At 46.4% G+C, this 17501-nt stretch overlaps 1 protein-coding gene across 1 annotated transcript in view; it reads left to right on the top strand.

Moving 5' to 3' along the window:
• Nucleotides 1–17501, top strand: part of Sorl1 (sortilin related receptor 1) — a 161632-nt gene that overhangs the window by 96108 nt on the left and 48023 nt on the right. The window contains exons 18-23 of the mRNA XM_023721085.1: nucleotides 1418–1549; nucleotides 3647–3738; nucleotides 5131–5377; nucleotides 6050–6188; nucleotides 11979–12152; nucleotides 13506–13619. Coding sequence (XP_023576853.1) covers nucleotides 1418–1549; nucleotides 3647–3738; nucleotides 5131–5377; nucleotides 6050–6188; nucleotides 11979–12152; nucleotides 13506–13619 — 898 coding nt within the window. The remainder of the gene's footprint in view (nucleotides 1–1417; nucleotides 1550–3646; nucleotides 3739–5130; nucleotides 5378–6049; nucleotides 6189–11978; nucleotides 12153–13505; nucleotides 13620–17501) is intronic.

The raw sequence follows: 17501 nt of genomic DNA, 5'->3' as shown, positions 1-17501 counted from the left end.
TTTCTTTCCCTATGAGCCTCTGTCCATAAAACAAGGCTAAGAGGAGACCCAAATAAATCCACGTGCTTGGCTATAAGTGAGGTCTTCCTTTTCTAACTGGGAAAATGTTGCAGCTAATAATGTAGGAGTTTTCTTTGGCCCCTAAATATCATGATATAGTGGTATTTGACTTATCCACACTTCATGTAATTATCCACTTAAGTTATTCTGAACACAGACCAGAGCCAGGAAGTACTTTTTTTTTTTAAACCAGGAGTCCAGCTCAGGGCCTTTTGCTTGCCAGGTAGGTGTTGTACCACTGAGCTACATCCCCATCCCTGGATACTGTGTTGTATGACTACAATCCCATTTATGTGGCAAGTTGAGGCAGGAGGATCACTTGAGCCCAGGGGTTTTGGCCCATCCTGGGCAACATAGTGAGATTCTATTTTTTAAACACACACACACACACACAGACACACACACACACATGTACGCACACTCACACACCTAAAACCAGGAAGTAAGCATTAGAAGTTCCTGAGCACGCCAGACACGTGCTGTGTGCTCATATCTTTGAATACATACATTTTAAAAGAAAACTTTTTGATCTGTGTTGAGTGTCTCCTTCCTCAACTTAGGAAAGCAATTCCGTTAAGTGCTGTATCTATTCACAACCCAGTGGAAATTTTTCAGTGCCTGGTTCTTAGAGGTGGTAACGGGTGTTGGTGATTGCTAATCAGACCTGTCCTGGTGGTGGCCCTCAGTGGCCGACAGCCTTCTGAAGGAAGAAGGACTGTAAAAGCAGACCCGAGAACAGGACCGCAACAGCAGCCTGATTTATTCATTTTAAAAGCAAACAGACTCTCATGTCTCGGTATCCTGTGACCTCATTATTGAGGCACAAGACCTAGCTAGAAGCCATTGTGCATGATGACAATGCAGAGCAATGGAGACGATTAAATTCTCTGCAGTGTTCTGTTTAAAACAGGAAATTGGGGCGAAACTACCCAATCGCATGCCCCGCCCCACCGTCCCTCTCTCAGGACAGCAGCTTTCTTTCTCTCAGTAAATATACTCTGCTCATAAAAAAACAGGAAATCATAATACATTGTAAGAGTGGTCTTTTTGAAACCCAGCTACCTATTGTATTTTGAGAAAGGGTCTTGCTGTGTAGTTCAGACTGGCTTTGACCTTACCCAGGCTAGCCTTGAGCTCCTGGTGATCCTCCTGCCTCAGCCTCCTGAGTGCCGGCATTACAGGCACGTTGACATTTCAACCCAGCTACTTGTATCTGGAAAGCTTATGACTGTCAAAGGCTTCGCCCTCTTGGCAGTCCGGCCAGTTGAATAAAGGGTTACCTCTCCATTGTGGTAACGGAGCTCCCGAAGGTCACCTGGGCATTGCACAGTGTTCACTCCTGTTTTTCTCTGTTTAGCGTCTCTGTTTGAATGGGAGTACTGGGCAAGAAGTGATCATCAGTTCCGGCCTGGAGACTGTAGAAGCTTTGGCCTTTGAGCCCCTCAGCCAGCTGCTCTACTGGGTGGATGCAGGATTTAAAAAGATTGAGGTATGCAAGGTCCCATGTTGTTCGTCATTAAGTGAGCAGGCGGCGTGCCTGGGCATTGGGCCAGAGTGACACAGAGGTAGGAGTCAGTGTTTCGTATTGCTCTGGAAATTTCCTGGGGACCAGCAAATGGAGTGGCAGAGCCTCTGGAGAACAGGGGCGTGGGGTCATCTCAGAATCATTGTTCACTGCCAAGCGAGTGCCACGTGAGAACAGGATGCTGAACCTATCAGATTTTATTAAGGCATCTGAAAGTTTATACCTGGACTCTAGAAGCCTCGTGTCGGAACCATAATGATAGTAATGCCATATCAATAGCAGTCCAGTATTATTCTAGAGTAATGATGATGTCATCCTCCTCAGTATTATTAACCTGCACCTGTTTGTCACTAAGCTACCCAGTAACTTGTCCCATCTTGTCTACTCAAGGCAATATGAGGGCAGTAAATGGCCTGTAAGCACCTCTAGCACTGTGTTTAGGAAGAGAGGTGCATCCGCATCCTGCACGGCCTCGGCAGCAGCTCACTGTGCGGTACATAGAGGTACAGCAGACCTGTTGAATGGCAGTGGAAGCCAGGCAACATGGAGGGTGAAATGCAGTTATAGGACAAAAGGCAGCCTTGAAAGGCAGCCCTGAATTCAGGCTTTACCTTGCCAACTAAGTGACATGGCACAAGGGACTTCTTTTCTTCAAGCTTCTGTTTCTCTGTGGGGAAGACAAAGATTCATTTACTCATTCAGCCATTCCACAAGGACTCTTTGTGGCTGCCGTTTATCAGATGTGCTCTTAGGTTGTGAGGACGCAGAGGGGTCCAAGCCTGCGGGTTCCTGTTCTGATAGTCCTTGAAGTTCAGGGGAAGAAGCAAAATGATGAAGAGATGCAGAGTTAGTCCTGCTGCTGAGCACTGTAAAGAGCATAAGGCAGGGCCTGTGACTGCATGGCCGAGGGGGACATCCCAAGGAAGGTGACAAGGGAGGCTCCTGAGGCTGTGGAATTTGAGCTGAGCCTGACCCGAAATGGGACAGTTGTATCCCTCCCAGGGGCGTTGACAAAAGTGGAGAGACACGGAGTACCTGGTACCTTCTAAATGCTGCCTAGGTGATTTTGTCCTTGTTATTTCTGTCCTTTCCTTTCTGGCATGTGGCCAGCTAGGTGTGTGTTTGTTAGGTGTTGGAGCAATACAGGTGATCTGTACCTACCACCTTTCACCAGCCTGTTGGGTGGCCGCCGCTCACTCCCCTTGACTACTGTTGGTGCAGGTGGTGTGAGATGAGTGTGTGACCCAAGCTGCTGGTGTGCTCTGGCCAAGGTGGGTCGGAAGATTTCAGAAGGGAGGCACCTGGAGCTGGATGTTGATGAGAAGTTACCACGTGTTCAGTGCGAGTAGAGTGGGTCGTGTGGAGCTCTCATTGCGTAACTGTGATACTGAGAATTTGATTTGTAGGCAGTACAGAGCTGTTGGTAGCTTTGACACATGGAGTAACATGGCTGCTAACAAGTCAAATTCCTTACAGTTGGCCCTCTCAGTCTGTGCATTTTATATCAATGGATTGAAAATACTCAGAAAACCAAAGCAGAGCAAAAGTGTACGAGCATGCACGGTCTTTCTTTTCTTGTTATTCCTTAAACAACACAACATAGACTTTGCATAGCATTTACAGTGTATTAGGTATTATAAATAGCCTAAAATGATTTAAAATATATAAGAGATTCACAGGATATATGCAGATATTACACAGCATTAAAGACTGAGTATCCTTGGAGTTTGGTGTCTGGTTGTGTGTATGTGTGTGGAGAGAGGTCCTAGAAGCAATGCTGTGGATGCTGAGGCAGGTCATGCTGTAGGAATGGGTTGGCTGGCGTAAAGGATGTGTGGTCCTAGCTTCTCTATCAGACTGTGTGGGAATTCTCACATGAGCCTGGGAGGTCAGTTCATTCTGGCTAGAAGTTGAGGCGGATGTCTCGGAGGGTTCTGGGAAAGGGAACCAGGTGAGTGTGGAGGGTCCAGCTGTGCAGATGGAAACTGAGAGGGAATTTGGACAACGAGGGCCTTTGAGAAAGCTCAGACCTACTTTGACTTTCCCCTCTCTTCATGTCAGGTAGCTAATCCAGATGGTGACTTCCGGCTCACAATCGTCAATTCCTCTGTGCTCGATCGGCCCAGGGCCCTGGTCCTTGTGCCCCAAGAAGGGTAAGTGTATCCCCCAAGGGAAAGCAGCCTTGTGTCCACTGTTGCAATAAGAGATTCTCATGGAAATGCAAACCTCTGGGCAAAACCTCTGCTTTTCATGAATTTGGTGGAAATAGTCCGTTACCCAAAAGCTTTAGAACATCAGGCATCACTGCGGTCCAGTAGCTCCGTTCGCTTCTCATCAGCACGCCTGAGGCACCCCAGGCACCCGGATGTCCTGCGTCTGTGGGGTGTTTCTCTAGGAAAGGTAATATCAAAAGAGAGTCTCTGTAGACTACACAAGGCTGCTTATATACCGTGGGGACGGTTTATCTTGAGTTTCATGTGTGGCACCAACATTTAACTCAGCCCATCTTTCCCTACTACCTCCCCCAGGGCATGTGGCCATTCTGTCTCAAAATTAGTGCGTGCTTGGGGAGTGCAAAGGTGCTTTTTGTTCACTCTGTATCTGAAGGAAACAACTAACGTGGAAATTCTATAGTTTTTCTTGCTTTTCCTCCGTCATAGCCCCTGTGGTTGAAAAATAGCACTTAGTCTTGACTGACTGATTGATTGATTGATTGATTGATTGATTGATACAGGGTCTTACTGTACAGTTTGGACTTGTAGTGATCCTCCTGTCTCAGCCTCACTGCCACTGGGATTACAGGCATGTGCCACCACTCCCAGTAGCCCTCAGTTTCAAAAAGAAAATTCTAGAAGCAATCTATGTACTGATTGCAAATATTAAAAGAAAGAAATTTATGAAATGAACAATATTTGTTTCTTCTGTCCCTGTTCTTCCCTCCTTACTGTCACACATCCTGGGCTAGTCATTGCTAATACTTTCTTGGGTCACAATTATTTTTTACCTGCAGACAAACATTATCTGTAAAACATATCCCCTAAAACAATCTAAGATGATAAATAGATAAATAAATAAAATATGTCCCCTACACCTAGATGGACATGCCTGTACCAAATAGAATCAAAGGGCAGTTACTACTTTGTACCTTTTAAGTTTTCTCTCTCTCTCTTGCTCTCTCTCTCTTGCTCTCTCTCTCTCTCTCTGATGTATAGATTTATCTGTATGTATAATAGTTTCATGTAAACACATACAAGATTTTAGCTGTATATACTATGATTTTATCATTTATTGCTTTCCTCTACTGAGGGCATTGTGATTAATATATACATATATACACATTTTATACATTATCTTCGTATAATTTGATTATAAATAAATCACAGGAAAGGGATTTATTGGTCAAGTGGTTCAGTGGCTTTAGGTACTGCCGTCCTGGATGATTATGACGATGATGTTCTAGGGACGCTTCTCCCTTCGTTGGAGTGGTGCTTGGCTCCCATGCCTCTCATTCGGATGAGATGCGTTTCCTTTCCTATTTTGACCAGGGTGATGTTCTGGACTGACTGGGGAGACCTGAAGCCTGGAATTTATCGGAGCAGTATGGATGGTTCTTCTGTGCATCGTCTTGTGTCAGAGGATGTGAAGTGGCCCAATGGCATTGCAGTGGATGACCAGTGGATCTACTGGACAGACGCCTACCTGGACTGCATCGAGCGCATCACCTTCAGTGGGCAGCAGCGCTCAGTCATTCTGGATAACCTTCCCCACCCCTATGCCATTGCTGTCTTTAAGGTGTGTCCTCATTTGTCTCCCTGGTGGGCATTCCGCAGAGGAGGTCAAGAATTTGCCAAGGTCCAGAGCCAGGAGCTTTTGGATTTTTGCAAAGATACTATCAGACTCCTAGGAAACTGGCTCTTTTCTAAATTTGAGGCAACTTGTCGAAGCTCTTAAGGACAGGAGGCCAAAGATGCCAGAAGGTCTGGCCTCCAGACCTCTAACATTTCAGAAGGTTGAGAGCTAAGATTATTTCTCTTACGTGTTCTGGATTTGCCCTTCAGTACTGTAGCTTCATTTTGGTTCTGAGTCCTCACCTTCTATGAGGTTTCCTCATTTGATTCCTTGCTTACTGAGGAGGGGTTGCGTATCACCTATGTTGTCTGTCAGGTCTGTTTGTTTTCTAAAATCCACTCACCAACATTGGGAAACAGATTTCAAACTGAGGATCTTAGCTGTAGTCAAAGTTCAGTCCTCACCAGGTAGTTTTTGGCGGGCAGTTCCATCTGTGTGAATAGTTGGTGATGTTGGAGTAAAACTTACTGATTCTTACATATGCGAGGAGTCTTACACCAGTGTTCAGCGAGTGGGTGTTAGTTGTCTCCTGTATGGGGCAGCTCTTGTCTTTACAGCGGGTCCATAATGAAGCACAGAAGAGCTGGCCTGATAGGCAAAGATTTTCTTTTTCAGAATGAAATCTACTGGGATGACTGGTCCCAGCTCAGCATATTCCGAGCTTCCAAATACAGCGGGTCCCAGATGGAGATTTTGGCCAGCCAGCTCACAGGGCTGATGGACCTGAAGATTTTCTACAAGGGGAAAAACACTGGTAAGACAGAGTCTCCTCCTCCACCTCCCCAGACTCGGTCTTGGGCAAGGGGCTGCATGTGGGCAATCTCCACTCTGAGCAGGATCCGGCAGCCTGTGTCTGTGTTGTCACAACAACGTGCACATTATTTAATTTCTTCCTAATGATATCTTAATTTCTTTTCTAATGATACACAAACAGCTGGAAGACAGCATGTTTTTGTCTGCCGAGAGTGTTGGTGCTTGGTGGGTAATTACAGCCTCCTCCTGCCCTTGGCCCCTCGCTGATTGGTGGTGTGGCTTCGGCTGCAGCTGGGAGAGGCCCAGCATGTGTCTAATCCCTGCTTGGCACATGAACAGGGAGTCACGCTGTGCTCTGGGCCGGGTGCTCACGCTGTTCTGTGCCCACCAAGCATACCCACCTCTGTTATGACGCTGGGTATAGTTGGACATTGCTTTCTTTCATGTTTCCTGCCCTGAACCTGTAAACCTCATGAAGGAAAGATTAGGCCTTTTTTTGTTTGTTTGTTTCTCAACAGTTTTACCAGTTCCTAGCCTTATGTAGGTGCTTGGTTGGTATTTGTTGAAGGAAGAGGATGAAAAGAGGGGGAAGGGCTGCGCTGGATGTGCTGTTTGCCTTCTGAAGACCTGTTAGAGGTGGAGGCTTCACGCACCATAGGAGGCTTTGACCTGTGACCTGGAAGGTGCACCTGTTCAGCTGAAGCCCCCTGCCTCCCTTGACTCTTGTGTCTCTCCACCCAGCCTGGGAGTTCTGGAGGGGAAAACCCAGGGCACTCCCAAGAAAAATAGTCCCTTTAAGAATTGCCATCCTTATCACCACAGGATTAAATAGCACGGTGGGTCTGCTGACTCCCCTTTATTGACAGCCTGTGGTTTCTCATTGTGAGCTAGAATGTTGATACTGTTTTGCTAGCTCTTGGTTTACCCTGTACTAACAGATAAATGACAAGGAAAATAATAGGGTTATAGATAACATTGTTATCCCCCTGGGGCTGAGGAAAGTGGCCTGAGAACTCCCCTGGAAGACGATAAAGGGTCCTGCCAATGTAGATTTGTCTTGCTGTTAAGCTTTCCCCACTAACCTGTCAGGGGAAGGATTGGTATTATGATTCATGGTTTGCAGATTAGGGAGAGACATCTTAGATATTAATTAGCTTTCTTGAAAGTTCTCACTAGCATGGGGACTGAGCTCTGGTTGCAGTCTTGGAGATGTCTCAATCTCTTTTTTTTTTTTCCTGTACCGGGGATTGAACTCAGGACCCTGTGCTTGCCAGGCAAGCGCTTATTCTACTGAGCCATCTCCTTGACCCTAGATATCTCATTCTTTTGAGAGAAAATACATGTCTTAAAACAGGGAGTGAGGAAGGAGTCTTGCTGCTCAGTTCCAGCAGCTGAAATCTCTGGGCCTCCATTTGATGGAGGCCTCACTCCTCCCAGTACCTTATGGAGCGCGTTGCCAGCATTCCTCTGAGTTGAACCCGATTCTGTTTTACAAGTGTGTGCAAGTACATGTTGGATGTGCACACAGCAGTTTCTGTTGGGTATACAGCAGTTTCTAGGCTCCCCACTCCTGTTTTGGATCACACTTGACCCCAACGGCTCAAACATAGCTAAGCTATGTGTGTGTGGTCTCGTGGTTTAGAACAGACAGGCCCATGCTTCTCAGTGTATTTCTCTTTTAGACCTCAAAGAGTCACCATTTAAATCAGCCAGAGTAATTCTAGGGATCAGGGTAGCATCTAGATTGAGTAAAGCCTGGCTTGAAAGAGTGATGTAGGACCAGCCAAGATAGCTCAGTGGACTGAAGAACCTGCTTAGGCAAGTGCTAGGGGACTGGGGTTCAATCCCCATGCTGTGCCAGCCCCACTCCCAGGGTGCACTGAGTCTGGGACTGAGACTGGGCGTGGTGGTGTGCACCTGTAATTCCAGTGCTTGGGAGGTTGAAAACAGGAGGATCACTATGAGTCTGATTTGTTCAGTGAGATCCTATAGACCCTCTACTAAATACATTTAAAAAAAAAAGAGTGATGTGTATTATTGGGTGAGGTACAGACTCTGGAATGTGCAGTATCAGTTGTAACTATCCCTTTGTCCCAGGGCCAGTTACTGAGTTTCTGCTCCTGTCTCTCTTGCTATTCATTGGTTGTGGGCAAGACACTTCCAGGTGTCCCCTTACCTATAGATACAAGTAGAGAGAAACAAGCACACAGTGTCTCAGGCCACCTTGAGTTAAATCAGAACTTTAGCAGTTGCCTCTGGCTGCCAATGCCGCCTGTGTACTCTGCCTACCTCTTGGTCTCCAGCTTGTTTGCTTTAACCTGCCTGCCTTGTTAGCACACTGAGAGGGTATTGCAAGTTCTCAATATATAACAGCAACTGCTGATGCCAGCCCATCTGTATTATTTTTGTTTTCTGCTCCAAATACATATAGGACAATGATAAGGACATTTATTAAGGGGCCCTTTCATCCTCAACACACTGTGCTCTGGAGCGTGGGTAATCTCCTTAGTCTTCTCTAAATTAATGTGTACTATGAATATTCCCATTTTATAGATCAGAACATTAAAAATTGGGTTCAGTAATTTGTCTGGGTCATACACTTACTAGGTGGTAAGAGTTCAAGCCATGAGCTACTTGACCTGAGGGAACCTCAGTGAGCCCATCAGACTGTGCTCCATCTGCCTTTGTTGTTGAAATGGCAGCACCCTGGTAACATGGCAGTAATTTAGCACAATACATTTCAATTAATTCTGGTTTGTGCTAAAAATTATGCTGTCTTCTGGGCATGGTGGCACACACCTGTAATCCCAGCGCTTGGGAGGCTGTAAAGAGAAGGATTACTACAAGCCCGATCTGTGTAGTGACCCTGTAGACCCTGTACTAAATACATTCAAAAAATTATGCTATCTTGGAATATTTATTAATTGAGGCTATTTGGTTATAAGTGGGTGCATTTTTTGTCTTGATATCTGGTTGGTTTTTAAGTAGCGTCATTGGAATTTACTTTTCACGAAGAGGTTTTTCTTTCAAAAAGATTATTTGCAAGATTATTGATGTAGCCAGTCAATGCTGCAATGTTTTAAACTATTTTATAGTTCTTGTAAATTCTTGAGAGCCTGCATTAACTATAGTTTTACACATTTATAATGAGGGCAAATAGTCATTACTTGGAGGTAGATATTATTTTGATAATTATCAAGTGCAGGGATATTTCAGTGAGATAATAATATTTGTGATTCCTAAACTGACTCTGGAGGAATTTTTCAAAGAGGACATCTGAAAATGTTCTGAATGTGCTCCATGAAGATGTCCTTGGGCTGTTTGGTCTTCTAAGGGGGCATCTTTGAAGATGATTGTTCGTATTGTTTCATTCTCCACATGGTGATGTTGGTCTTCATCCTGTAAACCTGCCCACATAGGACAGTGGCCTCCTGAAGGGTCTGTGGTCATGGTGGGAACTCTGCCACTTTCTCCTTCTGTCGCCCACTAGGTACCACCTGGGGTAGCACTGTTCTCTCACTTTGTCCCTAGCTGGATGCTCCTGGCCTGCTACCTGGTGCAGTTGAGACCTGAAGGTTGCTGTGGGATGCTGCTGCTTAGACTACCATTTCTTCCATCTTTGCTTAGATCTTTCTCATGAGCTAGAGCACATTTTGAGTTTTGTACTCTTTGCTCTTGGTTGGGAGGGAACAGCTACTGTGCCCATTAATTTACATACTTAATCCATGGGAAAATACCATCCTGTAATTGAATATGCTTCAATAACAAGTTCTGTTATTGTTCATTTTCTTAGAACACTGAGGTGTATGCTCTCTGCTGAATACAGAGAACGTGTAGCAAATCCACTGAGTTGTTTTTCAGTAGTGGTGGCTCTGTGTCAATTCCACATCCCCTCTGGGGTCAGAGGCCTATAGATTTAGCTAAAGAAGCAGTCCGTGTACACAGACTACCAGGGAACATTGGTTAAAGGCGTCTTCTGATCAGCTGATTAGTTTTCTGTGGTAATTATGCTGTTACAGTTGATTAAGCTATTTGCTGAGCCTTTTTGAGTATTTCATCCTATGGATTTCTCTCCCTGGATGTGTATATTTTATCTATTTAGCAATGATACTAGTCTTTTCTTTAGTGTCAAAGTGACATTGCAGCTAAATCCTTATGGTTTAAAAAATTTATAATGCAACTTAAAACTCAAGAGATGCCAGCCCATCCGAAGCTGTTGTGTGTATTGTCACCTGCATCAGCACTGGTTGTCATTAAGGAAGCCTGTTTTCCAACCTGTGGATCAAGATAGCTTAGCTGAGATTTTGGCTGGGTGAACACAGACTATAGTACCAGAATATCTGATGGTGGAATTGTCTATGAGACAGCTCAAGAAAAGAGTCGACGTTGTATTTTATCAAAGATTTTAATGTCAGGGCTGGGGAGATGGCTCAGTGGAATAAGCGCTTCCCTGGCAAGTGCAAGGACCTGAGTTCAATCCCTGGTTCTTCAAAAGAAAAAAAAGATTTTAATGTCTATTAAATGCTCCAGGTAAAAGAAAGCAACATAGCATTTATAAGTTTGGCTTTTGTGTTCCTTACCAGTTATACAAAATAGGTTATACATCCTCCACCCATCCCCCTGAAGATATGGGGGGACAGAAAAATACTTCCGCCATTTTTGCTCACCCACTCAGCTCTCTCAAAAGTGCAGTGACCAATGCTTTGGACATTGTGTGACACTCTCTTTGCTAAGCTGACCCAGAGAGAAGACTGAAAATAGTGGGCTTGATCGACATTAACCAGGTGTTCTGTGGATTTGTTGCATGATAGTGGGTGATGAGTACTATGGTTGCTTCCCTAACTGCTCCACATCAAGAAAGTAAGAAGGGGGCTGGGGAGGTAGCTCAGCGGTCTAAGCACCTACCTGGCAAATGCAAGGACTCGGGTTTGATCCCTAGTAACATGCTGTGCCGGCCACCAAAATTGGGCATGGTGGTGCAGACCTATAATCTCTGTGCTGGGGAAGCTGAGACAGGAGGATCACTGTGAGTCCAAGGGGCATAGCAAGACCCAATACCAAAGAAATTAATTAATTAAAGATTTCAAAAAAATTAATAAAAAAGCAGAAAGTAGAAAGAGGAGCCCTGGATTTTTATCTAGGCCCCAGCGTATCCTCTGAAGGAAGGCTTTTGTGTGTTAAAGAGCAAAACTTACTCCAGCTAGTTCAAGTGATGAGAAGGATCATTAAGTGAAGCAAGGGAGCCAGTGAGGAGCCCAGACATGGGAGTTCTACGTGGATCTTATGTGGACTGTGGCTGGGAATGGCAAAGCCATCAGTGTTCTATCTGGAGCCCTCCTAGGATCCTCTTAATCACCTACCCCGTGTCCTAACTCTCTTCACACCAACAGTGGGTATGTCTTGGTGCAGCTGGGACTTGAGCCAGGTCTTAGCTTCTGCTTGGCACACACACTCTGTCGGTCTTCTCCAAGCTCCGCCTCCCGGGTTGTGTTCTGAGTCTTCAGCAAGGGGGAGCCGGGGATCTGCTGCCTGGTTTGGCTTCAGAGAGGTTGGATGGAGTGAGATAGGGAGATACGTCTTTGGGGAAAGCAGAGCTGTGGAGGTCAGTTCTGCTGAGGGATCTGGGCAAAGGCGCTCAGCACAGAAGGTGTCTCTGGGCTGGCCACAGCACCTTCCTAAGCTCCTCAATATGGTTAGTGTCTGCAAGATGAGACCATGGCTGGAGGACTCCTTCTGCTCGGTGATTCTCGCGTGTGTATTAACCACAGCACTGTGGTTGTCCCCTCTCCAGGAAGCAATGCCTGTGTGCCCAACCCATGCAGCCTTCTCTGCCTGCCCAAAGCCAACAACAGCAAAAGCTGCAGGTGTCCAGAGGGTGTGGCCAGCAGTATCCTCCCTTCTGGGGACCTATTGTGTGACTGTCCTCAGGGCTACCAGCTGAAGAACAATACCTGTGTCAAAGAAGGTGAGTCCCTTTTGGTTGTTGCCCTTGTTCTCTTTCCCTTTTTGCCACCTTCCATGGCTCCAGCTTCCCTTTGTGATATTGGAGGAAGTTCCAGGTGAAAATGAAAGTCCCTGGATACCCGGAGGATCCTGGTTTGGGGCTAGGGTCTGTGGCCCTTCAGTGCTCATTCAGAAGAGGCCCAAGCTGTAGAGGTCCCAGCCGTGTCTTTGGGTTTAATGTCAGCTGACACAGCCATCACTGTGGCTTCCCCTCTCACACACATCTAGGTTCTGCAGCTTGTATTTCTTGTAAGTTGAACCAACTTACCTTGAAAAGTGTATCTGACTTGACTTTATCAGGGGAAACTGCCGCCACCCATCAGCCATCTCTCCATCACCTCCAGCTCCAAAGGGCTGAACATTCAGCCTTGTATTAAATAAAAGTCTGAAAGTCTTGGCTTCCAAGCTATGGCCATACAGCCTTACTCCCTCCTTACTTGAAGTTTGAATACGTGGGTTTAAAATCTTTTCCTTTGAGATGGCTTAATTTTTTTCTCCTTCTCACCATTACTACTGTCTCCATCCTTAACCTCATTTTTCTGTCCTATGCTGAACCCCTAAGGGAAGCTTTGCCACCGAGCACCTGGAGTGATGGCCGGAATTCCTGCGTGGCCTTAGGTGCCAAGTTCTATTTTCTTTGTAATCCTAACCTTGCTTCTCACAGCAGCCTTGGAGGCTGGGCCAGGCAGGCACACAATGGAAGGCTTGTAGTCCGTCTCCCTTAAGAAATACAATGAAAAGAAGATGGACCATCCTTCCTCAGAAACAGGAGACATTTAGACTCTGGATGTCATCTTAAAACCATTTGGAAAGAGATGAGAGTCAACACTAAATTCCATGAGGAGGGCAAATGATCCCCTGTTTTCCCCACTAGAATGATGCTGATTATCCAGACAGGGTAGTCATCCTGTGCCCTTGGTCTGGCTTATCAAACAATGCATTTTTCCTGTGTGATTCTTGTTTTAAAGAAGTAATGGAAGGCTGGAGAGATAGCTCAGTAGAATGAACACCTGCCTGGCAAGTACAAGGTCCTGAGTTCAATCCCTGGTACCAGGAAAAAAAAAGTAATGGAGGGCTGGCAAGATAGCTCAGTGGATTAATCACGTCTTAATTCTCCTTCCAACATGCTTTTGCTCCCAAGGTCCGGGAGGAAAGCAGGAGGAAGCTGTTTTCTTCCTTTCATGCCTGTGTGCTTGGTAGCCCTCCCATCCTACCACCCAAGGCCCGTTGTTATGTGAAGAATGGAAATGGAAACTCAGAGAGTGCTGTGGTCCAGCAGGAAGAATAATACTAATTTTGTTTCCTCGCCATTTAGAGAACACCTGTCTTCGCAACCAGTATCGCTGCAGCAATGGGAACTGTATAAACAGCATTTGGTTGTGCGACTTTGACAATGACTGTGGGGACATGAGCGATGAGAGGAACTGCCGTGAGTCTTCTGGCTAAGTCTTACTCGGGAGGCTGGTCAGCTCCTCCATCGGGGGTGGCTTGGCTAACAGAGACAGCAGGTCCCACATGCATGTACACTGAATAAGCTCCTCCATGCACACACATGTATTTAATCAGTACGCTGACTACTCATTGCAAGAGACTTATTATAAAGGTCCATGGTGCGGCTGACACTGGGCTGATTGACAGTCAGGGCTCTGACCTTAGTTTTGTTCCTGTAAGAAAACTGCTAACATGGTATGGACGACGAGGTGACATTCTTTGATTCATAAACTTAATGTTCAGCCTTCCTAGAGATAGGCAACAGGTGTCACCTTTGTGCTGTGCCAGTTAGGTGAGGTCAGCTGTCTGCCAGGCTTCTACAAGATTGTTATAACTAATTGGTGACTGGTGGTAAAAAGTTTGGCCTGGCACATGGGGATCTTGGCAGGTGTCCTATGTAAACGTCATCTTTATATTGAATAGTTTCTAAGGTCCGAGTAAAGGATTTGACTTTGCTTTGCAGGATTTAAAGAAAACAGAGAGAAAAGTATTTAAGTGGATGATTACTCTATTAACTACAGATCTTAATAGCTTTGACCTCATCTTATCAAGCAAATGCTTTGCCCTCTGTCAGTTGTTTGTCCACCCAATGTGTGTTTATTGAGCACCCTCTCTTCCTAGCTCTGTCCTGGTGATCAAGATGGTCTCAGGAGTTTACAGTCTGAAGGACAAGTTTTAAAGATTAAGCAGTAGTTACAGCAAACAAGGAGTGCGTGGGCTGGCGAGATGACTCAGTGGACTAAGTGCCTGCTTAGGCAAGCACAGGGCCTAGGGCTTGATTCCGACACCACATGCACTGCTGGCCCCACCCCCAGGTGTGCTGAGCTGCCACAGAGACCAGGGGTGGGGGCACATGTGTATAATCCTGGTGGTGGGGAGTCTGCGAAAAGGAGGATCATTATGAGCCTGAGCTACACAGTGAGACCCTGTACCAGATACATACAAACAAACAAACAAACACAATTGATAGCTGTGATGGGAAAGCACCCTATGATACAGGAGGATACCTTAATCAACAGCCCTGAAGGGAGTGGTGGGTGCACCAAGCAGAGGTGAAGGGAAGAAAGCCCGGGGCCAGGGTGTGGTTTTGTGAAGGGCAGAAGTCCACAGATCAGGACTTGTGAGATTGATGAGAGTTGGTCCTAGTGGGCCCAGTGAGTAGGCAGAGCCCAGCTCTGCAGGGGCCTTTGGACTGTTGGAAGAGCAATTGGCAACCGTTGAACTAACATGATAAGATTTTGCATTTGGAGGGAAGAGCTGTGGGTAGAATGAACTGAAGAGAGAGAGAGAGAGAGAGAGAGAGAGAGAGAGAGAGAATAAGCAGGAGAGCAGGGAGCCGAGGGAGGACCCTTTTTTAGGGATGTTGCCTTTCCTTTCCTAACCCAGAGACCCATTTACCAGTGGTACCATAAGGACAGGTGAGGGGGCAGCTCTGCATACCTCCCTGGTACCTGGCAGGCGGATGCAGACAGGCATCCTGGAGCAGGGCCAGGTCCTACACCGTCACCCAGAATTATCAGCTGTGGAGACATGCAAGTCACCACCAGGCTGATCTGGGCTCCACAGGGCTGCATGCTGCTCCTTTTGGTTGGCAGGAGGTTGTGTATAAGACTTACTGTCTTTCCTTGGCTTCAGCGATGTCTCTTGTACCCAGGAAAAAGTATTCATTTAGTGGCAAGTTTGGAAGGCATAAGCTTCTCCATGTCTGTGGCAGATAAAAATACAGCCGTCTCTGCCTATCAGGGACATGGGAAGGTGTGATATTTGTGAGGGATTAGCCAGGGCTCCTCAAAAACATTAATACATAATATTAACAGCACAAGGAAGGCACTGGAATAGCATTTATTACAAATCAGGGTGGTGCAAGGGAACCTTCTTAGAGTTTACATGTGAGAAAAGTGGCCTAAACATATTTAGTCATGCTAGAAACAGAGCTACATACTAGATGTCCAGTACTTAGGGCTGCAGGGTCGCTCGCTGTCTTTTCTCTGTTCCTGGGCTGTGTCCAGTAGAGAGGCCAACTGGATCGCCTATCGGTTCTGGGTTGTGACTTCTATCTTCATGCTGCCCTCAGCGAGCTCCACCCCTTTCCTCACCTCAGATCTGGGCTTGACATCGCTGCTTCCTGTGGCTTCCACTGTGGCCCAGGGAGGTAATACAGAGCTGGCTTGCTTCCTCCTGGTGTAGTGTCAGTGTCACGGGACTGGTTTTGCTGAAACCCCCGAGACTTGCTTTCTCCTCTGTGTTCTCCCATTTTCACTTGGCTTACAGGCCCACCCAACTGATGAGGAGAGAAGCTATGTTTTGGGAACAAAGCTGAGGGGTGTGGGAAAGCCTTCCCATCGTCTCCCTTTCTTGGAAAGTGTGTGCTTATCCAGACACCGTGAGGCACCCTTGTCCATAGGCAGGCGGCACGACAGGGACAAACACCATGGGAGTTCAGCTGCCAGGGAAGAGCTGAGGAGGGCTGAGGGGGGTGGTGCAGGAGCGATGTTGTCAATCGAGTTCCCTTCCTCTTAAACAAACTCCTCCAGCTGGGTGGATGTCAGGCATGAGAGTTTTGACGTGAATCCCCTGCAGTCTTGTCATTTCTCATTCATCCCCTGCCTCCCACCATGAGCTCAATTACAGAGAAGAAATGGAACCTCAAATAAGAGCTACTGGATGTCTAATAGTGTTGACGTTCCGCGTTTCCTTGCACGGCACACCCCCTCCTCCATCCCGGGATTCTGTTCTGCTGTCCCCTCCACTTCTCCGGAGAACAGCCTTCCTGTCCCATCTCTCTCTTACAGGGTCCATCCTTCCTCTCATCCAAAGGCTTGTGCCCAAGCTCAGGAGCCTCCTATTTAGCAGAGGGAGAAAATCCAATTGTGTACTCATTGTCATGCCAGAAGGGCATGAAACATGACGAGGAAGAGAAGTGGCATTCGTTTAAAGCCCATTATTGTTATATATCCTGTTCAATAGGCTGTGATCCCAAGCTTGTTTTCATTTCTTTTTTTCTTTTTTAATTTTTTACATTTATTTATTTAGTGTGTGTGTGTGCGTGTGTGTGTGTGTATGTGGCCAGCTCAGCCCACCTGGGGGCGGGGCTGGCTGGCATGTGGTGCTGGTGGATCGAACCATGGTCCCTGTGCTTTGCCAACTTGTTCCAAGTAGGTGCTTTAGACCACTGAGCCATCTCTCCAGCCCCCCCCCCCAAGCTTGTTTTCTTCCTGGTTTGCATCATAATGCTCCCAATGTAGTTAATGTCTGCATTCTGTTATGGAAGGAATAAAGAAATCCGAGAGGGCTAGGTTGAATAAATGGTGGGTGGCAGCATAAACTCCAAGTTTAGTGTTTCTGACTGTAGTCACAGGTGCATGGTCACATTACCTTACCTTTATTTTATTTTACTGTTGAGGAAACTGAAGCTCAGGGAGGTTAAAACTGATCACCCCAGAAAGAGGTATAGACTGAATTTGATACCCAGCCTTGGCTGACTACAGACAGAACCCAGGTTTCTGCTACAGAATTCTACCCCAGCATTACCTTTTGTACCTGTATGTACGGTGAGGTGGGTGGCAGCTTGCTGTGTGGAACTAGACTTCCCCAGGGGTAGTTTTGTAGCTGAAGGTGCTTCTGTCACCTATGTAGGAAGATACCATCATGTCGTAGGCCTTCAGTTCTGAAGGGGTAGTAGGAGGCAGTCTGGTCCCTCACAATTTCTCACAGCCAAAGGACAGTTTCTTTCTGTTCCAGGCCCTGTTGTTCTCTGAAGCTGTCCTTTATTTCCCTTGGTTATTAATTTCACATTCTCAGGGAATTTATTTTTTCTGTT

This window comes from Octodon degus, unplaced genomic scaffold, assembly GCF_000260255.1.
Source record: "Octodon degus isolate 3935 unplaced genomic scaffold, OctDeg1.0 scaffold00080, whole genome shotgun sequence".
NCBI classification, from domain to species: Eukaryota; Metazoa; Chordata; class Mammalia; order Rodentia; family Octodontidae; genus Octodon; species Octodon degus.
The sequence above is the reverse complement of the archived record's forward strand: the minus strand, read 5'-3'. Positions and strand labels throughout refer to the sequence as shown.